At 40.0% G+C, this 24,345-nt stretch overlaps 1 protein-coding gene across 1 annotated transcript in view; it reads right to left on the bottom strand.

Moving 5' to 3' along the window:
- TNFSF13B (TNF superfamily member 13b) overlaps positions 1-24,345 on the bottom strand; it is a 33,523-nt gene that overhangs the window by 5,128 nt on the left and 4,050 nt on the right. Inside the window, exons 3-4 of the mRNA XM_047081755.1 lie at positions 10,250-10,306; positions 16-128 (exon numbers count right to left, since the gene is read on the bottom strand). Coding sequence (XP_046937711.1) covers positions 16-128; positions 10,250-10,306 — 170 coding nt within the window. The remainder of the gene's footprint in view (positions 1-15; positions 129-10,249; positions 10,307-24,345) is intronic.

Raw genomic sequence — 24,345 nt, 5'->3', positions numbered from 1 at the left:
GGGCGTTGAACCTACCTGTCCGTATATAAAGAAGTAACCGGTTTCTTTCACCAGGATTTTATTTTCCTTTTCTTCCAGGGCCCTTCCTCTTTTAAAGCTGAGCAGCCACGGAACGAACGTGTAGGCTCCTACGATGGAGAGAGTAACTTGTGAGGAAAGCAGTTTTTCACCTCCACTTAGTTGCTAAACCGAGTCTGAAACTTAGAACTGAATTTCATCTTCAAGGAAAAAAAAAAAAAAAGAGGAAAAGAAAACAAATCAGGGAGCTCTGCTGGTTTTTCAGCTGTGCTTGGCACATTAACCCGGACAACCATCGGAGACAGGAACCTGAGGGCAAACACTTCATAAGAATGTTCTGCGTTTTCTTTTGTTCTTGTGTATTGCAGCAATTTTCATCACGGAGCCCGGTCTGCATGGCAGAGTTGGAGGCGAAAGAAAAAAAAATGGACCAAATGTCTCTGAATAACACACTTACACAAGTTTTCTGGTTTTTCCTTGCTTCCCAGAGAGGAGGGGGCTAGCAGGGGGAGAATTTAGGGAAGGGCATCAGGGGAGAAGCCCCCTCCCCAGTGCACTGGGCAACAGAAGAGAGCTTCCAGAGAGCGTGGGAAGTTCCCAAGACATAGCCTTTCCTAAGACATGGTCAAGGAACTTGGCAATGTCCCTCTGTAATATTCAAGTAAAGTGGTTTGTGCTCAGCACATGAATTCTCCTCCGGGACCCCTCAGGCTTCCCTTGGGAGTGACAGGGGAGCTGCGGTGTGGAAGAACCCCAGGAAGGGTGCAGACAGCAGCCAGCAGCTACAGAAAATGGGTCGGCAGGAGGGGACCCGATCTCTGTGCCAGAACATGGTGCTTCGGGACAGACGCCCTTGAGGAGGGTATAAACGCTCCTCTCCTGTGAATCCACAGTGTAAAGTCACTGGGTTTCTCACCGTCATGTAAAGATTGGAGTAAACGGCGAACCCTGAGGCCAGATTAAGAACTGTGGGGTTGGGGGGGGAGGGTAGAAGTAAAATAGCATAAAATAATTGAAAAGAAGATGAGGGAAATGGTAACATACAGAGAGAATAATAAAATGAAACTGTGGTGGTCTAAAATAGTATAAAAAGTGTTCCCATATGATTGGTCATGTTGGACCACACGCATCCCCAAGCTTCACCTCGGTCGTAGCAAAAAGGGAAACAATAATCAAATTCAGAGTCCATGGGACAATATTCCAGAAGCTCAAGAAAAAAACAACTTGTCCTAGACTGAGTTTAAAGAAAACGTTCCCTGGGGATTTCTGAAAGGGGCTGCACGGTAGGACGCAGCAGCCGGTAACGCTTTCACATTCGTAAACACAACTGCTGAGTGCGTGCACCCACTTCAGCGAGCTCCCCGAAGGCCAACCCGTCACATCTGAACTTTTTCCAAATGGGATTCTTGAGGGAAAAATATAAAACGAAAACTACGCATTTTCTGAATGTGTGGAGGAGGAAAGGACCCGAGGTGATCACACAAAGCAAACTACCCCTTGAACCTGAGTTCAGTTCCCTAAGGCAGCTCTCCCAGTTGACATGCCCACAGGTACAGGGCGGGCGCTGGGAGGGAGAGCCAGAGAGGAGAGACAGGTGCCCTTGTCCCTCCTCTCGTGTATTCTCAGTCCCCCCAGGGGAGCCAATGCCCCCACAGTATCCGGCAGGCCCCTCACCACCTTGCTTTGCTGTTCCCAAGGTCTGTGAGGAAGCTTTCCTTGAGTAAAACCCACCAGTGCCACTCGGGATGGTGACAGTCCCTGGATAAAAGATCGCCCCAGTTACAAGTCACAGAGACAAACCCATCGTCCCGTTTTGATACTGCATCATTTCAGTGACGAGATGACAATAAGGTAGTTTCACATTTGTTTAAATGAGATCATGTACCCAAAGCACTTTCAGAGACAGCTGAAAATATGAGGAAGAATTAATCATCCTGGTTGTTCTTACTGAAAGCAGCTGCTCTCGTGGGTTCCGAGGGTACCTACTTGATGCTCTGACCAAAGAAAGGCGTCTTTTCCCTTCAAAACAGTACACATCTCGGATCCCGACTTCTCTGGGTTCAGACACTGTTTACGTTTGGTTCTCTGCTGTTTGCCCAGGGCCTGACACCATGCCTGGCCTCCAGCAGACATGCAGCAAATATTTACTGAATTAACTAATTCAACTTTAAACATAAGCTAATTCAAAATGGCAGGGCGTTCTCTGCAACTACCCGCAAGCATCCGATTGTTTTTTAAAAGCATTCTGTTATTTATGTATTTGTTTACCTACTTTAAAAGCATTTTGTGAGCTAGTTACTGAAACCGTGTGAAATGCGACATCACTCGTGAACTAAAGTAACACACAGAGTTCTAAAACTGGCTAGAGATGTTTACTTACTAAACATTTTTTTTTCAATGTCATAGGTTGATTTCCTATTTCTTTACACCATACTTATATCTATAAAATCAGTGAGGTGCTTTTTACCCAATTCCGCCACTGTATTGTCAGCAAAGAAAGAAAAACAAATAGTTACTAGGTATATATTCTTACGTCCTCTCGGCATTTTCTTTTGGCATTTCATCCTATCTTGCTGGGAATGTTCTCATTAAAGAGAGTCAGTGCATGGTTACCTGTTTTAATGTACTGTCTGCATTTCTCCCCCACTGCACACACACACAGCACACACACCCATATACACGCACACGCGCGCACACGAATTCTACTCCCTAACGCCAAATGCCAAGAATACAGCCCAGCACAGTATATGCACTCAGTGAATACGTGCTACTGAATGAGTGTCGAATCCTTTAAGCAAACAGACGAAACAGTAAATTAAAAGTAATTATAAACTTAAGCATAAATATTATAACGTGTTTCTACATATTAAAACGTGCTTAGATTTTTCACACGCAAATTAGACTACAGAGAAATGCTAATGAAAAAAATACACATGAAGTGCCTATTCTGTAGGATGCTTTTCTTTTTTTTTTTCGTTTTTTTTTTTAAACATTTATTTATTTTTGAGAGACCGAGAGAGACAAAGCACAAGTGGGGGAGGAGCAGAGAGTGAGGGAGACACAGAATCCAAGGCAGGCTCCAAGCTCTGAGCTGTCAGCACAGAGCCCGGACGCAGGGCTCGAACCCATGAACCACGAGATCATGACCTGAGCCGAAGTCAGACGCTTAACCGACTGAGCCACCCAGGCGCCCCTGTAGGATGCCTTTGTAAACCAGAATGCATTACTACTTATAGTCGGTATTTGAAAATTCGGAAGTACACTCCAAGAGTATTACTGCTTATTTTATCTTTGCTAGTCCACAGCTAAAATACAGATGTGCTGTGGTGTATAAAAAGGCTGAACTTCCCACCTCCACTCAGCTGTACATACTTGATGTACTGATCTGTTTTTGAAAACTTAAGAAAATTAATGTGTGCAACGACCTGCGAAATTCAATAAAAAGAATGCCAGTATTAGTTTGTGAAAATAATTTACGCGTGCACTTGAAAGTGTTTGCTCTCAAAAGAGTAGATCTTTCCTGTTCTCACATATAACAAATACATAAATTTTAGGTTGACGACATTTTATAGAAGAATCAGACATTTCATTAATATTTGGTTTTTATTCTATTTTATCAATTGGACGTTTCCTTGCAAACATTCGTACCCCCGGTGTTACCTCCTTCAACAGCTGGAAATAGATGCTCAGACAGCAGCTGTCGATCAGAGCTGCTACATTGGTGACTTCTCTTCATTTTTAAATGTTATTATCGTACAGCTGCTGGAAATAGTTTTAAGGGATAAAATATTGATAACACATTTTTAAAAAGAGAAAGTAAACCAATTCAAGACATCGTAATTTTTTTGTATAAAGCAAGTATAGTGTGGCCTGGAAATCCATAGTTATCGTAGGCTTGATTCCATAGCTGAGGTGGAGCAAGGGAAATCAGGAGAAAACAAATGCAGCCGGGCAGGGCCAAGGGGCAGAGCTGTATGGAGGGCAACTGGAGGGCCCTGTAGGGCTGTAAGCAGTGGAGAGAAATGATTATTCCATCTTTTAGAAATATCACGATGCGGCTTCCAGGCAAGAAAAGGTACAAAAATGGGGGCAAAGAACCAGCCAAGGTGGGAGATGATGGCCGTCTGTACCAGGATGGTGAGATGGGAATGAGCGAAATGGATTAATGCAGGTTGGATTCATGGGGAATAACTCGTAGGGTTTTGATATTAACGTAAGGTGTTAGCAGGAACAGGCAAGAATGACACCCAGCATTCTGGGTTAGAGAAGCGAGGACACAGCCATCACACTAAATGACAGAGGAACACTGCAGGAAGGGATCTGGGGACAAGTTATACAGTGCGGCTGAGGTGCCACCAAGTTGTAAAGGAAGAGATGTGTACAGGCTTGGAGCTTGGTGGCTCGAGCTAAAGATCTACATCCAAACCATCAGCATGTGGCTGTTATATGACAACACAACACAGTATTTAAGAACACCACAGAAACAAGGTGAAAACAAAAGAGAACAGGACTACATCAGAGGTCTTGAAAGACATCAATATGGAGGAGATACATTTAGGAGTAATTTGCAAAGAGATTTAAAAGGAGACGCTGAAAAGAGAATGGTTAGAGAAACAAACTTCAGGAAGCCTGTGTTTCTAGAAGAAACAGTCATCAAGTGTTAAATTCTACTGGGAGATTAAAAGTAAATCTCATCCTTGCCTCTACGAAATAATTACGAAACAATTACGTAGCAAAGCAGAAATAAACAAGGGACTTCCACCATCAACATGATTGAGGAAAATACATCTGCCCTTTCTTTACCTCTGTTAAGTCACGTGAAAGAAATGGACAGAAAGAAATGGCACGTTTTCCAGAGTAACTTGAAAGGGTAACAAAGTCACTGAGCTCACACCGGGCTGGATGTGGAAGGGGAGAGAGGAGGCAGAGAAAACAGCGACAGGTCCCGGCAGTGGCCAACTTCATAAAGAGCCAGCAAAAGTCAACTCCCTAAAGGTGAAGAAGCCCTCACATGTACACAGAAATCTAGAATCTTACCATCCTGGGAATTTCAGTACGGGTTAAAAGAACTTGGAAGATGAGGAGGAAAAATCCTCATTTAAATGAAAATAAAAAGTTTCAGAATGGAAAGTTGGTTTTACACAAAAGAAGATGGAAATAAAGAGTTTAGAATTTGAGAAAAGAATGTAGAGCTATAGAATACGTAAGACAGGTAAAGAATTACCATCCTACACAGAACTGGAACCCTGAAAAAACCAGCAACAACAAAAGTCAAGCAAAACAACCACAGACTGAGAAACCACATCCTGAGCCCAGAAAGGTTGATTCCAAAATTCACCAGTTCCATGTGGCTGCTGTAACAAATTACCACAAACTCAGTGGCTTAAAGCAACACACATGTATTATGTCACAGTGCAAAACATGAGAAGTCTCGCTGAGCAAAACTCAAGGTGTTGGCAAGATAGTGCTTCTTCTGGAAGCTGGAAAACCCATCCATTGCCTCTCCTAGCTCCTCCAGTCCACCTACTTTCCTTGCCTTGTGGCCTCTTCTATTTTCCCAGGCAGCAACCACATCATTCCGAGCTTCGCTTTCATCACCGCATCTCCTTCTTGGACTCTGACCCTACCAGCTTCCTCTTTGAGGACCCTTGTGATTACACTGGGCTTGCCAGGGTAGTTTCCTCAAATTTCTTATCTCAGTCACATCTGCAAAGTCTCCTTTGCCACATGAAGTAAAATGCTCACAAAAGTTTCAGGGATCAGGCTGTAGACGCCTTTGAGGGCTGTTATTCATAATAGTCAACCCTGACATATATAGCCAAATAAGTTTTGCCTTTTTAAGGGAAATAAATAACTCTTTGTACAGTCAGGCAAGAAAGTCAAGCCACTTATGAGAAGAAAAATTTCTCTTACCTTAGTTTTCTTTAATGTGCATCTAATGCCCAAAGACAGTGGAGAAATTCCTACAACTCAAGAGAAGAAATGGGAATTTTGTATCTAGACAGCTGTCCCTGATGTATAAATGTTTAAATGTTTATTTTTGAGAGAAAGAGAGAGAGTGAGCAGAGGAGGGGCAGAGAGAGGGGGACAGAGAATCCCAAGCAGGCTCTGCACTGACAGCAGTGAGCCCGATGCGGGGTTCGAACTCATGAACCATGAGACCGTGACCTGAGCTGAAGTCATACGCTCACACCTACTGAGCCACCCAGGCACCCCCAAAGATACAGTTTTATCAGTGTGAAAACTTTGTGAGCATTCTTCTCATGAGCCCATTTTGGGTAAACTACTCAAGAATGGAATTCCAGAAAGTAAGAGATGAATGAGGAAAGCACAGTACAAGCAAGCACCTGCAGTGGGTATTGAATATATTTCTCTGTAAAATCCCAAACAAATGAAAGCTTGTAAAGAGAATGATGGCTTGACAGAAAAGAATGGAATCGGGGCGCCTGGGTGACTCAGTCAGTTAAGCGTCCAACTTTGGCTCAGGTCATGATCTCATGCTTTGTGGATTCAAGCCCCGCGTCGGGCTCTGTGCTGACAGCTCGGAGCCTGGAGCCTGCTTCAGATCCTGTGTCTCCCTCTCTCTTTTTCCATCCCCCGCTCGCGCTCTGTCTCTGTCTCTCAAAAATGAATAAACGTTTAAATAAATAAATAAATAAATAAACAAACAAATGTTCCGAATGATGGATTATGTCAGCAAGATGGCAGTGTAGGGAGCCTTACACATCATCCCTGCACAGAAACATTGATTTAACAATAATACTGGTGCTGAGATACCTTGAAAAGAAATTCAGAATCCAGCTAAGAAGTAGAAGCTAAGTAGTAGAGCACAAACTGAGAAGCAGTCACATTTTTATAGGTAAGAGGAGCGGTTTCAATTTATTCACCTTAGTCCCTACCCCAAACAGGCATAGCTCAGCACCAAGAAGCCTGCCTCAGCCTGTGAGTCTTCCATGGGGGGTGAGATTGAAGGGTGCACCTGTGCCCTATGGCTTCTCAGAGTGCCTTCTAGGGAGCTGGTTTCCATCATCTCACCCTGTACTTAGTGTGGAATAACCAAAAGAGCTTGGTGCTTGATACAGTTAGAAACAAAGAAAAGGACAGGACAGTCTCTTATACCCAGCATTTTGTTTTGTTTTGTTTTGTTTTGTTTTGTTTTGTAAGACTGAGGAGAAGCAGAGAACAGATTCTTTTCCTCCAGGAGGGAAAGGAGGAAGCAAAGGGGACCTTGCTCCTGTCTGGCCTTAGAGTGGCTGATATAAGCACTGCTGACCAATGGAAGTGTCTTCCAGGGAAAGTCAGTCCATGGGGAGTAGGAGAGGTAGTGCTTCTTCAGATGCAGAGGCAACAAAGCAACTCTATGAGGAACATGAAGAACCAAGAAAACCCAACATAAATAAAGGGATAAAACAAATCTTCATAAACCTGAAAGAAATGGCTATCGCGAATTATAAATCACTTTCAACTCTAGTATAAAAGTTAAAAGATGAAAGTATTAAAAGAATTATAACTATAGTAATTGGTTAATAGATACACAACATAGAAAGATGTAAACAGGCATATATCAGTAACAAAGTGTGGGGGAGGGAGAAGTAAAAGTGTAGTTTTTGTAGGAAATTGAAGTTAAGTCACTATCAGCTTAAAATAGACTACTGTAATTAAGCTGTTTTATGTAAGCCTCATGGTAAACACAAATAAAAAACTTGTAGTAGACACTCAAAATACAAAGACAAAGGAATCAAAGCTACCAGTACACAAAATAAGCAGCAAAGAAAGACAGCAAGAGAGTAAGAAAGGGACAAAGGAACTATGAAACAGCCAGGAAACAATTAACAGAAGGAAAATAATATGTCCTCACTACCAATAATTACTTTAAATGTAAATGGATTAAATTCCCCAATCAAAAGGCATTGAGTGGCTGAATGATTTGAAAGAAAAACAAAATCCAACCATACGCTGTCTACAAGAAAGTCACTCAGCTTTAAGGACACACATAGTGAAGGGCAGGATAACAATATTTCCTCCAAAGGTAAACAAAAGAGACAAGAAGTGGCTACTCTTATATTAGACAAAATAGACTTCAACAAGTCAAAACATGTCACAAGGGATGAACAAGGTCATTACATGATGACAAGTGGATTGATTCATCAAGAGGATAAAACAACAACTATGTATATACATACACACACACACACACACACACACACACATACACTCAACATTGGAGCCCCTAAACGTATAAAACAAATGTTAACAGATTTGGAGAGACAAATAGATAGCAATACAATAACAGTAGGAAAATTCAATACCCTACATTCAATAAAGGATAGGTCATCCAAAAGAAAATAATAAGGAAATAGTGTGCTTGAACAACACTACAGAGCAGTTGCACTTAACAGATATGCACAGAATGTTTCATTCTACAGTAGCAGAATATGCACTCTTCTTAGATGCACAAAGAAAATTCTTAAAGATAAATAAAATGTTAGGGCACAAAACAAATTTGAATAGATTTAAGAAGACTGAAATCATACCTAGCATCTTTTCCAACCACAATGGTATGAAACTAGAAATCAGTAACAGGAGAAAAATTGGAAAATTCACAAATATGTGGAAATTAAACAATGCATTCCTGAACACCTAATGGGTCAAAGATAAATCGGAAGGTAGGGGCACCTGGGTGGCTCAGTCGGTTGAGTGTCCAACTTTGGCTCAGGTTATGATCTCATGGTTCATGGGTTCAAGCTCTGCGTCAGGCTCTGTGCTGACAGCTCAGAGACTGGAGCCTGCTTCAGGTTCTGTGTGTCTCTCTCTCTCTCTGCCCCTCCCCTGTTCATGCTTTGTTTCTCTCTCAAAAATAAATAAATATTTAAAAATATATATATTTAGAAGGTAAATTAAAAAATATCCTGAACGAAAGGAAAATGGAAACACAACATACAAAAACGTATGGGATGCAGGAAAGCAATGGTGCTTAAGTGCCCATGCCCACTAGCAAATACATGTTGTTCAAGGCTTGCTGGTCTCATAAGGCTGACCCATGGGTCCAAAGAGCGAAGCACCCACACAAGCACCCTTCAGTCCGTGGAGATCATGCATACTACTCTGTGCAAGTCATGTTCACGATCAAGTAGCAGCCTCATCTTTTAGAGTGATTCACGGCATTTCTGTTTGGGCCAAATGTGTGAAACAAACCTTTTCTAAGTCATATGTTAAAGATTTTATCTTTGGTCCTAAGGTCTTCTTCTGACCTTAGTTTAATCCTTAGTAAACAGTCTGCTGCCTATTAAAGGTTGCAACCATATGACTTTGGAAAATGCAGAGCAATAAATAATAGAATTTCAAATAGTTCAGTATCTGCATTACATTCAGGATAATTAAAGTCACAAAGAAAAACACAGATGGAAGATAGCACTCTTGGCAATCATTACAAAGGCCAATCCAAATTCATTCTCTGGGCTTCTTCTTGTTTCCCCATTCCTGACCCCCAGCTTAACCCTCTGACACTCATGAACTCCCTGTTCTGGTTCACCGCCCAGACATTCCCCAGCCCCTCGCCTGCTTTATTTCTCTCCATCGCACTTAATTTTTTCATTCTACATTTTACTTGTTCATTTGCTTTTTCTTTTTTCCTGTTTTCCCGTCATCAAAAGGTAAATTCCGTGAAAGTGAGGAACATATGTATCTTATTCATCGCTAAGCCCCACTGCCCACACAGTAACTGGACGTTGCATGTCCTTAACCAATATACGCAAAATAGAAAGCAATCATCTCACATTGGATTGTCATAAAAATGTATGTTTATTTGCACATACAATATATTTATTAATTAATGAATATAAAATATTTATGACCTGTTCAGTTCTGTCTTCATCCTGTTAAGATCTCTAAAACCTAACAAATAGGAGAATTAATACTTGTGAAGAAGAAGGTATTAGAGAAGCCAAAATGATTTCTAAAAAATAAAAAATTGAGTTTGGCTTAGTACTCATTTTGTTTGATCATAGGCTAATTATTTTAAATCTCTAAGTGTTAGTGTCTCTAAGATAAGTCGGCTTGTTGGATTATTACATTCGCCTAAATATTTATTACCCAATCATTTTGATAACGGTTAAGTTTCTTACTTTACACCTGATTCTAAGAAGTTGAGGAAAACAGCTGATTCGTGATGAAGTTTGAACAGAATCTTAGAGGTGTGAGTAGAAAAGTTACGGGGGGGCCATCTCATTACCTTTTCGTATAGTAGGTGTGTCGCTGTCTGCGATCAGTTGCAAGCAGTCTTGAATGACTGAAAAGCAAAAATATATCCTTTTAGTTACTTGAATAGGAACAGTAAGGGAAGGAAGAAAAGTGCCTGAGTCCACAAAGCTATTTTTCCAGAAACACCGAGCCAATTCTACCTCCTACGGATCCTGCACATTGTTCTACAATTACTTTGTGAAATTTGCCCACAGATATTTATTATAAATTTTACTTAAAATAGAATATGTCCTTGAAGTTCATGGTTTAGAAAAACCCTACACACTGTTGAAAAACGGTAAGTATATCATCTTTATTGTTCACCGTAACTTGCCTTCAAATATTATGCCTGGACAGAAAGCGAGTTTATTATGTGTTTTTCAAGTCTATCATAGACATGAACCAAACTACCAGAATATTCCAAAGTGATTTTTTTTTGTTTAAAAAAATCCCTAACGCTAATTAATAAGTCAGTGGTCGTGCTAATAATATTAACATTACTGAAAATAAAAACAATTGCTAACATTTATTGAGCGGATATAAATACAGGCAACCTCACAAAAATCCTAAAAATTACATCCTGGAAACTAAGTCCTGCAAAGTGTAAACAACTTGTTCGGGGCCTGCAGCGGGAAGTGACGGGGCCAGAATTGAAACCATGCCCATTTCACTCTGGAGCCAAAGTCAGGCTTTTGGTAAAGTGTTTTGGACCAAAAAAAAAAAAAGAAAGAGGGAACATCGTTAAAAATAAAATGGGAGATTTCCCTGAAACCGCATAATCAGTAAAACTTCTGGGAAGCATCAGTTCGCATCGCATCACTTATCACATGTACAATATTCCAGAAAATATTCAAGGAAAGAGAGAACTATTCTGTTAAATAAAGACAAATGCCTCCAGGTGAACACAAAATAAGGACATTTTCCATGGGAACAGAAAACAAAGCAGTATATATCTCTGAAAATCATAAAACAGAAATTTAAGCATGCCTATTTGAAATTAAGAAAATATTAGTTTAGAGTTTTTATTATCCAGTAAGTATTTTATTCCGAGTTGAAGTGGGATTTTTTTTTTTCAACGTTTATTTATTTTTGGGACAGAGAGAGACAGAGCATGAACGGGGGAGGGGCAGAAAGAGAGAGGGAGACACAGAATCGGAAACAGGCTCCAGGCTCTGAGCCATCAGCCCAGAGCCCGACGTGGGGCTCGAACTCCCGGACCGCGAGATCGTGACCTGGCTGAAGTCGGACGCTTAACCGACTGCTCCACCCAGGTGCCCCGAAGTGGGTTATTAAGAACATGCTTCTCTCTGTATACATTTTAAGAGCTTGACACAGTGAATTCTGCTTCAGTTGATTAACTGAAAACATTCTGATATTTACAACACGGAGTAACAGAGGTAATCGTGATAAGTTCTTCCCAAGCTGTGCAAAGACACAGGCCTGCAAAGAATACAGCGAGTATTCACATAAGAAAATCTGTTATCAAGTTTCCCTTGGTATTTCAAGGTGGAAATATCATGTGAACAACTGCAATTCTTGTATGACTCTGAAACTTTTCTACCACGTTTTCATGTAAACCTGATCATTTTAACAGAGGCAGAACATTCTGGACTATTCTGTGATTCTTTTATTGATCTGCAAAACAACGGGAGCCATGTCTATGCCATAGGGAAAATGTGACCCAGTGCTGTTGCGCTGACAGACCTTCTGCCACGACAAATATGTCAAAGCATCAACAGTGGCAAGATGGTCATGAATAAGGGCGGCTTGAGAGAAAAGATTTAACGAAACAGCCAAAGCAGTGAAAGTCTGAGGAGCGTGCACAGGATCTAGGGGAGCCCTGCTAAACCTATTTGAAACATGTTCCTATCTCTCTAACAAACACTTCTTAAGGGCTTACTGCTCAGTTCTGTGACAGATGCAAGGGTCAATCAGAGCATGTGAAGCTTTAATCTTTCTTCCACACAGAAGAAGAGGCGGATGTTGACACAAGTCAAAGTCAAATTTCCAAACGTTCCATCTTTCCTTTGCGGCACATGTACGCGTACATAGAGATTAAATGAGATAATGCATGTGGAGTATTGCGTACTACTCCTGATACGCAATAATTGCGAAATCAAGCTTGGTTATTACGGCAGTCGCCGTGTTAGCATTCTTGTTCTTGTTCTGTACTGAACCCAGTTAACTGGGCCCATGATGGAAGCCCACGAGGGGAGCACAAAGATCCGATTCACCCAATAAAGAGAAAACCAGGTTACTCCCTGTTTCAACTAACCCTTTTCTTGACCACTTACCCAAAACTCCACAGGAGTTTGGAGAAAGACTGATGCCTTGAGGCTACCAAACTGATAAGAAAACATCTAAAGTTTTAATCTCCGCAGCAGCCCAACTCCAGTTGGCTACAACCTACACGTCAAGAAACAATGATCTATTCTATCACGTAGTAGCAGGAATCTAACTTTTAGAAGAAAATACACTACGGAGGGAAAAGTGTGTTTCAAGAAATACTCTTCAGAAAGGAAAATGGAATATTAAAAGAAAAGTTCAACAACAGTATTTGAATTATACTCACTGAAGCCAGTGCCATTCATTAATTTTCCTTACTCCAGAGAAAGTCACCGGGCTTCGGAAGGAGTTTTGTTGGAAATCAGCAGAGGACTTCCCATTCTGACCTCCAGAGATGCTGCTTGGGTCCTATCAACCTTATCAGTGTTATTTACCTCTTCACTTTCAGCTCTTCCTTTTTAGAAAATTCCATATCCATTGTCATCTTCTCTCTCGTACAACAGTCCTTTAGGACTTTCCCATTCAACACAGATGTGACCTTAAACTATAGATTGTCACTCACAAAAAGTGGGTCAAAAAAGCAACACTTTTTCATCTCTCCCAGTAGCAAAGATATCCAACCACAAGAGTTCTGAGAATGCACAGTCTTGTAAGAAACACAAGATTGGTAGCAAGTATGATGTTCATCGATTGTGTTTAGTTTTTAAAAGTCTTCATACATCTTTCCCTCTACTACAACGGAAGGAAATTTGAAGAGTCTGAGAACAATTTATCTTTTTAACGAATCAAGGCGATAGCATACATTAAAACTTTCCTGTGTGTGATGGGGTCCCGCATATTTCTAAATGTATATATTATATATTATAATGATGTGTGAAAAAAAGGAAAACTGATCTTGTTAAGTACAAATTTACAGCATAATATTTATCCATAATATTAAACTTTGTGTAAAATATTTCTAAAACAAATATATGATATTGACGGCCAAAACAGTTCACAAAAGAGAATTCCTAAAATAAGAGTTTTCAGAACAAAAATAATTTGCTATTGCTCAATATCTGATACAATAAAATCCAACCAACCTCACAACTAGACTAGCGTTGAAATATTTTCCCTATGGAAAACATCTTGAGTTTGAAAGCCATCTGTTTACGTATAACCTTTATGTTACATTTGAAACACCATTTAAATAGAAAAAGGGATTGGAAAGTTAATGGGATTGCTGGTATCTGTATTGTTTTCTGTATTGGATCCGAACCTTTTCAAACTGGGATCGGGTTTATTCTCTTTATTTCAACAAAAGTTCGATCTAATATCAACTACCATAAATACTGCAATTACGCAGATTATACATAACTCCAGTGGAAAACACAGTGCGCTTCCCATTACATTCGCCCCATCCATATGATCCACACCTACTCCTCCTTCGTAGTCCTTTTTACTCTTCTCATTCAACCTTCTTCCAAGCTCTTCAGTCTTGGTGAGATGTCCTTCCTGCATTTTCCTGTGTCCCTTCCTCCTTCTGTCTTCTTACCTACTGCACCACAGGTTTTAAAGAATGAGGACCCTGAAGGCGATGTCTCTCTTTTATTTCTGTATACCTTACCATTCAGTGTATGAGGTCACGAGAAATACAGTTTGTTTTTTCCTGAGCTAGTTTTGAATAAATAATCAGTGGCTGGAAAAGTTTAACCAGGATAAATTCCATAAAGACCCCAATACTGACCTAATGATGAACACAGATTTATGAGGAAATTCAAGAAAGCATGATTTGGGGAAAAACATTTCTACTGGAATGGGAATACAAGAATTTAGGGGTGAAAAACTGGATTATAAATTCTTATTTGATTGGCAATAAACAATTTGCCAATACAAGTTAACAGAGTTTTAAAAGTATGTCTAGAGAGCTAAATTGAGAAGTATGTATTTGACTTACCAGGAAAAAAAAAAAAAAAGAAATTCCTAATCTTCACAGGGGCCTGCCTGATATATGTTGTGCTTGAGAAACGTCATACATGTGTCCTTGTGGAGACTAAGTTGCCACACGGAGAAGAGTGAAAACAAAGGTTCAGCTGTTGACTGGCATAAATATAATATAAGGGTGATTTGATCCCCAAAGCAATTATATAAATACAGCATCCCAGATAAATTGTGAAAAAAAATTAAAAGTTTGTGACCGAGTGTGTGTTGGAAGGAAAATTAAAAACTAATAATAAAAACAAGTTTTCAATTCTGGGTAATTCAGAAAGGTGGTAGCACTACAATGGCCCTGAGGAAGTAAAAAGGGGTGCTGGTTCTTTGGGGGTTTTGGAAAGAAGTTGACAGAGCAAAACAGAAATCACAACAGTTGATAGCAGTAAAGAAAGATATTATCTGAATGGAAGACTGTGTGTGTGCGTGTGTGTGTGTAGAGTCCTAAGCATTAATTGGACATTGTCACACTGCCAGGTACCACTCCTGATTTCAGTATTTTCTATGCCTAAAGCACTGTAAGGATATATAAAATGGTAGTCCTTTGCCTTGGCTCATAAACACTAAGAGTAAAAACACAAAACAAAACAAAACCCCAGGAAACAAAATGCCATCTTCCTAAGTTATTTCATTTTACAATTGATGAAGCATTTTAATTTAAAATGACTAATTTTATAGTTGAGTCATCATCTCCACAGGATATGGCTCCCCCCCCCCTTTTACCATGAATTCCTTGCATCACTTTAGAACACTTCTCATTATTAATGGTGTATACTCAGAAGGCACTGGGTATAGGTAACTTACCAGTGATGAAAATTAGATGCATGACACGATATGCACACATACTTGAAGCCAAGGAAGGTAAACACAAAAATATACCTAATGCTTGGAGAAAGCTATCAGTGAATTGCACAGCCAGCCCTTACACCTTCCACTTCGCCTTGGACATCTCTGCCTGGCTGCCACAGTGACGATTCAAACTCAGCATGACCCAAATTTATTTCTTTGTCTTCCTCACACCCACACGCCTCTTATTCTTCTGTTTTCTCTTAGTGGATATAAGTAACCTCTGAGTTGCCCAAGCTAGGAACTTTGTAAACATGCCTGATTCCTTCCTCTGCAATCCTGAAATCCAACAAATAATCAAGTTCTAATGGTTTGAATTTTTCAACTTTTGCTCAGTGTGGATTCCGTCTGTCGTTTATCTCATCCAACAGTTTTACTAAGCACTAAATTTAGGTCATGTGTTGTGCTCGGAATAGCAAAAAAAGGAAAAGAAAAAGAAAAGACACTATCTCTACCCCCATGGAGCTTGCGATCTAGGGGGAGGAACAAGTATGAATGAGAATCAGAAAGATACATTGGAAGTTGCAGCTGTAAGAGCAATACAGTGGCCAGACTTTGACCCAATCAGGAAGGCTTCCCTGAACAGTGACACTTAAACTGAAATTAGAAGAAAGAAGGGGCGGCAGGGTGGGGGCGGGGGGAGAGGAGGGGTTTGGCGCTCCTGGGTGGCTCAGTTGGTTAAGCATCTGACTCAACTCAGGTCAAGATCTCCCAGTTCATGGGTTTGAGCCCCGCAATGGGCTCTGTGCTGACGGCTCAGAGCTCGGAGCCTGCTTCGGATTCTGTGTCTCCCTCTCTCTCTGCTCCTTCCCTGCTCACCCTCTCTCTCTCTCTCTCTCTCTCTCTCAAAAATAAGTAAACATTAAAAAATATTTTTTAAAAGAAAAGAAGAAATAAGGGGGTAGGAACATCCCACACAAAGTCAATAGTCATGAATATACACAAAGGCTAAAGTTGGAGAGATACAGCAATATGGCTGAAGGGGGTAGAGACAGACAGACAGACAGAGACCGAGAGAATAATCAAACCCGACAAGAGGAGCAAGCGTGGTGGGTCCGTTCAGATCTTTATTCTCACTGTTCTCCTGACGCTAATACTTGCTCACCAAGTTGTGCCTCTTAGCTTTTCTACTACTTCTACTCCATCGCTTGCGTTTCCTCAGATTTGCCTTCCTAAACCAGAATTTTATCTTGTCCTTCTAATGCTTATAACTCCTTCAAGGGGGTTCCCCTGCACACAAAACCCAAACCTCCCTTCACAACCCCACGACCTCTACCCTCCCACACCTAGAAGCACAGAAGTTCATCCTCCCGCTCCCAAGACTGCGTATGTGCTATTCTGCCTGGCTAAATACTCCTCACCTTAGTATCTGGTGAAACCCGTCCATCCCTCAGGGCTCAGGCCAAATATCAACTCTTTCCCTGATCCTTCCAGCTAACTATTTGATCCCACTACACTTTGCACATACATCTATTGAAATAACATTTCACTATATATCCTAATTGTTTCTATTACTGTCTCTTTCCCTAGGCTGAGTCACTTGACATTAAGAACTATCAGTTACAAATTTGCACAGCATCTGGTTTATATCAGACTAAAAACAAAAAATCTGTGGCACAATTCAGAAAAAAAAAGATATAACAATATGCAATTTTTCCAAATGATTCTTAAGAACCTCATCCTTAAAGGGCACTTGGTGGCTCAGTTGGTTGAATGTCCAGCTCTTGAGCTTGGCTCAGGCCATGATCTTGTGGTTCGTGAGATCAAGCCCTGCATTGGGCTCTGCACTGAGAGTGCACAGCTTGCTTGGGATTCCCTCTCTCTCTTCCCTTCTTTCTGCTCCTCCCCTGCTTGTATTCTCTCTCTCTCTCTCTTTCTCTCCCAAAACAAATAAACTTTAAAAATACCCTCCTCCTTATATCCAACTTCATAATACATGTTAAGTCAAATTAAATTACTGCTTTAGAGAAAATAAATTCTATTAAAAAAACCCATCATTTCCATGATATCTGGACCCTCTAATAATCAATCTTTGGGCTCAGGGTTATTTGAAAAACATTTTCCATAACAGATAATCTTCAATAATAAGGATTTTGAATTTTCATCTGTAGAATGGTAGCACACTATGATACATTTTTTCAAGCAAATGGTTGTGTATTTCTCTAAAATTTCTTACCCTTTATTTCCCAGAAGATGTTCTAGAGCAGCAGAAACAAGAGAAAAAAGGTGAGCTGTTAAGTGTGACTTCACAGTCCATGTCAGAAGCTCAAAGAGCAGTTATCTACAGTTGTTTCCCCTGTCTATCTCAAATGGCCTGGCTTTAGGAAGAGGAGGAGAACTCCAAAACGAATAATCCAATGAAGAAATGAGCAAAAGACATGAACAGACACTTTTCCAAAGAAGATATTCAGATGGCCAACAGACACATGAAAAGATACTCAACATCACTCATCATCAGGGAGATGCGAATCAAAACCACAATGAGACACCACCTCACTCCTGTCAGAATGACTAAAATTAACAACTCAGGAAACAACAGATGTTGGCAAGGATACAGAGAAAGGGGAACACTTTTGCATTGTTGGTGGGAATGCAAACTGGGGCAGCCACTCTGAGAAACAGTATGGAGGTTCCTCAAAAAATTAAAAATAGAACTACCATATGGCTCAGCATTTGCACTACTAGGTATTTATCCAGAGGATACAAAAATGCTGATTCAAAGGGGTACATGCACCCCAATGTTTATAGCAATATAAATATAACAATAGTCAAATTACAGAAAGAGCCCAAATATCCATTGACTGATGAATGGATAAAGAAGATGTGGTATAGGGATACCTGAGTGGCTCAGTTAGTTAAGTGTCCAACTTTGGCTCAGGTCATGATCTCGCGGTTCATGAGTTCAAACTCTGCATCATGTTCTGTGCAGACTGCGTGAGACCTGCTTAGGATTCTCCCTCTCCTCTCTCTCTGTCCCTACCCTGCTTGTGCTCTCTCTCTCTCTTAAAATAAATAAAGTTTAAAAAAAAAAAGAAGAAGGGTACCTGGGTGGCTCAGTTGGTTAAGTGTCTGACTCTGGCTCAGGTCATGATCTTGCAGTTCGTGAGTTCGAACCCTGCATCAGGCTCTGTGCTGACAGCTCAGAGCCTAGAACCTGCTTTTGATTCCATGTCTCCATCTTTCTCTGCCCCTCCCCCAATCACACTCTGTCTCTCTCTCTCTCTCTCTCTCTCTCTGAAAAATAAATAAACATTAAAAATTTTTAAAAAGGATGTGGTATATATATATATATATATATATATATATATATATATATATAATGGAATAATACTCAGCAATCAAAAAGAATGAAATCTTGCCATTTGCAACAATGTCAATGGAGCTAGAATGTATTATGCTAAGTGAAATATGTCAGTCAGAGAAAGATACATATCATGATATCACTCATTTGTGGAATTTTAGAAACACAACAGATGAATATAGGGGAAGAGAAAGAAAACTAAGATAAAAACAGAGAGGGAGGAAAACCATAAGAGACTCTTAAATACAGAGAACAGAGGGTTCCTGGAGGGGTGGTGGGTGGGGGATGGGCTAGATGGGTGATGGGCATTAAGGAGGGCACTTGGGATGAGCACTGGGTGTCCTATGGAAGTGATGAATCACTAAATTTTACTCTTGAAACCAACACTACATTGTACATTAACTAACTTGGGTTTAAATAAAACAATTTTTAAATGCTTAAAAAAGAAAAAAGAAAGAGGAGGAGAAAGCCTGAACTTGTAAAAACATCGCAGTCAATAAACACTTGCAAAAATCCAAGCAAAGGAACGATACCGAGGTGTTAGTGTGTATTTTGATGGTTCCACCTACTACAGTAAGACCTCTTCTTGTGTCTTTTCTACTTCCTGTTCCATTACTGTTCCCATGCCCTGGAATACTGTCTCTTCTTCCCTGAGTTGAGTCAGTCTTCAAAACTCAGCTCAGCTCTTATCCATCATGGTCTTAATAATCTTTCAATCTGTGATCTGAACTAACATCCTATAATACCATAGATCGTTGTCCTCTTGTTGGTACTAATGTTAATAATGGTCTAGATCTCTTCGAGACCCAACAGTTTTTGTCAGATCTGGTGTATTACACAAACATTAAGTGCATATAGCTTGCACAGTGGAAAACAACTCAGAATTTATAGTTAGCATATAACGAATGTAAACCTTAGTTCTCAAACCAATTTAGCTGTTTAATCATGAAATTAACACTTAATATGAAATTAAAATATTTTATCTCTAGAATAACAATAGTTTTCTCTTAGTGGTGTTGCGAGAACCAAGTGAAGTCATAGTTTACACATGCTTTTTGTAAAGGCTAAAGAGCTTGTTTATTATTTTTAAATTTACATTAATTTTGTTTAATTTCTCCAACTCAATATTTAGCTTGTGGAGAGAAGGGACTGATTATGTCTTGGCTTCAAGTCTCTCGTCTAAAATGAGGACAATAATGCCAACCTAACAGGGGTTACTGAGAAGGTAAATGATGTCATAGAGCCCAACCCAGAGCTTGTGCGTGGAAAACACCCAGTAACTGAGTCTTTTTCTCCACTTTCCTATATATTCTTGAGTGTCCACTCCAGACCTTGGCCCAGTGGATGCTTCCTGTATATTTGAGCAAAATCTGTTTCTTCTCTAGCTCTTAAAAAATGAGAATACCTTTTATTTTTTTTTATTTTGTATTATTTAAATTTTAGTTAGTTAACATACAGTGCAATATTGGTTTCAGAAGTAGGAGTAGAATTGACTCATCACTTACATACAACACCCAGTGCTCATCCCAACAAGTTCCCTCCTTTAATGCCCATCAACCATCTAGCCCGTCCCCCCGCCCCATCAAAATCTGTTCGTAACAAAGATACAGCTGTCCAATACAGTTCTTTTAAATAGGACTTGACTTATAAAAATAATAAACATTAAAACCAATATCCATTCCTACAGGATTACTGAGAACAACACATTCCTCAACATTGTGGATTTATTTTTTAAATATCTACCCATTTCCACAAAAGTTTTTTAAGGTGATAGAATAAAGAATGATTGAATCTTCAGGAAGAAACAGAAAGACTTTTTCTGACCTCTCCTTACACATGTTCTGCCCTCCTCATCCTTCACACTGCCGAATCTGTTAATTCTGCCCCTTAAATCATTCACTTCTTCATGATATTTGCCATTTTCTAGTATTGTTACGTACTCATTAATCATGTTTATTGACTACATTCTGTGTCTTTCCACCTCACTGCAGTGCAATCTCCAGGGGGCAGGAAACTTATCTGTTGTGTTTTCTAATCAACCCTCAACACCTAGAACAGAGTTTGAAAGCTAGCAGGCCCGCGGCATACATGGAAGAGACACAACATCACTTTTGGCTGCTTTGATTGACTCATTTCCTGGTTCTTCTGCTTCCCAAAACTTTAAACTTGACAAGAACAGGGTTCAGATAGTTGGTTGTGAGGTCACTATTTTATTTTATTACTGCTTTTGGAATTGAACGGGAGCCAGCTCTTGCAACACTGAAAAAGAAGTCATTATTGAAGCAGGGGGGGAAAAATAGCACTTGGGGAAGATTCTGGTCAAAGATCACCATGACAACAGCCAGCTGTTTCTGTTCTAGGAAGGAACACACCCTTACTGGGTAAGAGCCTCCAGTTAGCCTAATTCTGGTACAAATTGGATGGCTGAGTTCTACACCATATATGCTTTCGACACTCACTTTCCAGTCTTGTAAGATACAGCCCTGCCGGAAATCTCAGTGAAACAAAGCCTGGATGTTACAGATCTTTCCGACCTCCCATCTTTCCTTACAAAGGAGAGGGACTATGGGTTTCATGAAAGAACACTCCAAAATGGAGTTCAGCTTTTAGTTAAGTACCAACGTTGGTTTCGCAGTTATGACAAAGAATGATAATGTAAGACAACAGGAGACACTGGATGAGGGGTATATGGCAACTCTCTGCCATGTTCTTGCAACTTTTCTGTAATTCTAAAATAATTCCCAACTAAAAAAGTTTATAAAAGGAGAGAAAAAGAACGTAAAGCGGATTGACCAAAATCTTACAGTAAATATTTATTTAGCAGAGGAAAGAAAGATGGGTAATTTTTTTCCCACTCTTGTTTTTATATTCTGTTCCATGTTGTCAACACTATTTTACTATTATAAATGAGACACGTATAATAAACATTATCAATAAAAATAATTTTTGTACTTCTATCATCTAAAACACATGAACTTCTTTTTTTAAGTTATTTATTTATTTATTCTGAGAGAGAGAAAGTGCAAGTAGGGGAGGGGCAGAGAGACAGGGAGAGAGAGAATCCCAAGCAGGCTCCACGCTATCAGCACACAAACCATGAGATCATGACCTGAGCCAAAACCAAGAGTGGGAGGCTTAACCGACTGAGCCACCCAGGTGCCCTAAAACATACGTATTTCTATTAACTTTTAAATTCCCTACTGAATAACAAGGGGGGAAATATAAAGGTCACCCAATTTTATTAATAAACTGTTTAGTAATAAACTTAAATAAATACAAACTGTTTATTAATAAACTGTTTTAGCTCAGCGGGTATCCATTTGAAAGAATTCATCGTCCTGATGAACTCTTAGGATGGTTATCTCTAGGTTCTTAGAGCGAACATGAGAGCTGACAGCATTGATCATTATGACTCCATTTGTGAAGAAACTTTAACATGTAATATTTCAAAGCCATAGCGCTTTCATTATTATTTTTAATTAGGAATGTCTCCAAATACACTTACGGGCTTAAAAGTGAGCTTTTTGGCTAATATGAGCCATCTGGCAATTCTTTGATCCTGGATTTCCCCACATTTCTGTTTGTTCTACTACAATCAGAAATTATCTTATGAAACACAGAAAACTTAATAAGACCTCCATTTGAAACACAACACCATAAAGAAAAACAAAACAAGAGCCAAATAACCAGCCTGCGCAATTAAATAAAAGCAGTTACCCCGGGGAGGAGTGGATGGAGCACCGAGTGGGCACGCAGGCTGACGGTGATGTCCGCCCCTTCAACTACTGCCATTCAGTCTGTGAATACCCACCAAGCTGTATCCTTAAGACATGTGCCCTTCTCCGTATGTAAACAATACTTCAGTTAAAACCAAAACATTAAAACCAGAAATCCACGAAATTAGAGTTAGATTGCTGACTATGAGAGTGTCTCTATGACTTTTAGTGAGCCCAAACTGTGCCTCTACCCGGTGAACCAAGGCGGGGGGCAAGGGGCTCTCAAACTCTCCCTGAGACTCTCGCCTTGTGATCAAATTCATTCTTTGGTGAATTCGTTGTTTTAAATGTCAAGTTAAAAAATTGCATAAGACGGCCTCTGACCAAAACCTGAGAAGTGAAGAAATATGGGAAACCCCCCCCCCCAATGATTGCCAAATCACAGCATCTTACTTCATAGTGAGCCCAAGATCCATCAACAAATATTCATAGAACACCCACTGTGTGCAAATATCACGATGAATGTGCAGAGGAAATATGGCCCATACCACAGAAGCCTCTACTCTTTAGTTGTACAGACAGGACACGTACAAATGACAAGGCAAAAACCCCACAGGTAGCATGTGACACTTACCAAATACTGATGTGATTCTAGGCATGCTGTGTGCTGAAGGGAGGCTTTCTAGCCCAACATGCCGGAGCTTACTCACAAACCGAATATACATGCAGGAAAATTGAAGTGCCTAAGTGAAATTTAGGTTGGACTTATAGAAAAATAAAAATGGGCGACATTCTGGAGTGTCATTTAGCAATACTTAGCTCTGAACCTTTTTGACATAGTCATAAAATGATGGCAACTGACGTTGAGTAGCAGAGGTAGAAAGCAGAGTATTCTAAAAAAAAATCTAAAATAAAATTATATTTCTGTTAAGTATACATCCAATATGTGTGTGGATGTGGCTTAAAAATAACGATGTGATTGAATGCTGCATTCATTTTTGAGAATTCTGTACATTTTAATTTTTATTATTATTATTTCAATATATGAAGTTTACTGTCAAATTGGTTTCCATACAACACCCAGTGCTCATCCCAAAAGGTGCCCTCCTCAATACCCATCACCCACCCTCCCCTCCCTCCCACCCACCCCCATCAACCCTCAGTTTGTTCTCAGTTTTTAAGAGTCTCTTATGCTTTGGCTCTCTCCCACTCTAACCTCTTTTTTTTTTCCTTCCCCTCCCCCATGGGTTTCTGTTAAGTTTCTTAGGATCCACGTAAGAGTGAAACCATATGGTATCTGTCTTTCTCTGTATGGCTTATTCACTTAGCATCACACTCTCCAGTTCCATCCATGTTGCTACCAAGGGCATTATTTCATTCTTTTTCATTGCCACGTAGTACTCCATTGTGTATATAAACCACAATTTCTTTATCCATTTATCAGTTGATGGACATTTAGGCTCTTTCCATAATTTGGCTATTGTTGAGAGTGCTGCTATAAACATTGGGGTACAAGTGCCCCTATGCATCAGTATTTATTACTTTTTTAATGTTTGTTTATTTTTGAGACAGAGAGAGACAGAGCATGACTGGGGGAGAGGCAGAGAGAGAGGGAAACACAGAATCCGAAGCAGGCTCCAGGCCCTGAGCTGTCAGCACAGAGCCCGACGTGGGGCTCGAACTCACAGACCGTGAGATCATGACCTGAGCCAAAGTCAGACGCCTAACCGACTGAGCCACCCAGGCGCCCCGTGAGAATTCTGTACATTTTTAAAGAGTTTAACGAGCCATTTGAAAATCCCAGGACTCCAAAATTGCAAGAAAACCTTTTTTAACTAACTATGAAAGAATTGTAAAACCTACATAGGGAAAATTATATCCAATTGGGAAATTTAAATTTTGATATTTAGTAAGGAGATATCACGCATTTAAGCATTCTTGGATATATAAATAAAACACTGTAAGAAT

This window comes from Lynx rufus, unplaced genomic scaffold, assembly GCF_022079265.1.
Source record: "Lynx rufus isolate CCGP_SWC_20201006 ecotype Redwood Valley unplaced genomic scaffold, mLynRuf1.p SCAF_1, whole genome shotgun sequence".
Classification (NCBI taxonomy): domain Eukaryota; kingdom Metazoa; phylum Chordata; class Mammalia; order Carnivora; family Felidae; genus Lynx; species Lynx rufus.
This window is presented reverse-complemented; position numbering and strand designations above follow the sequence as displayed.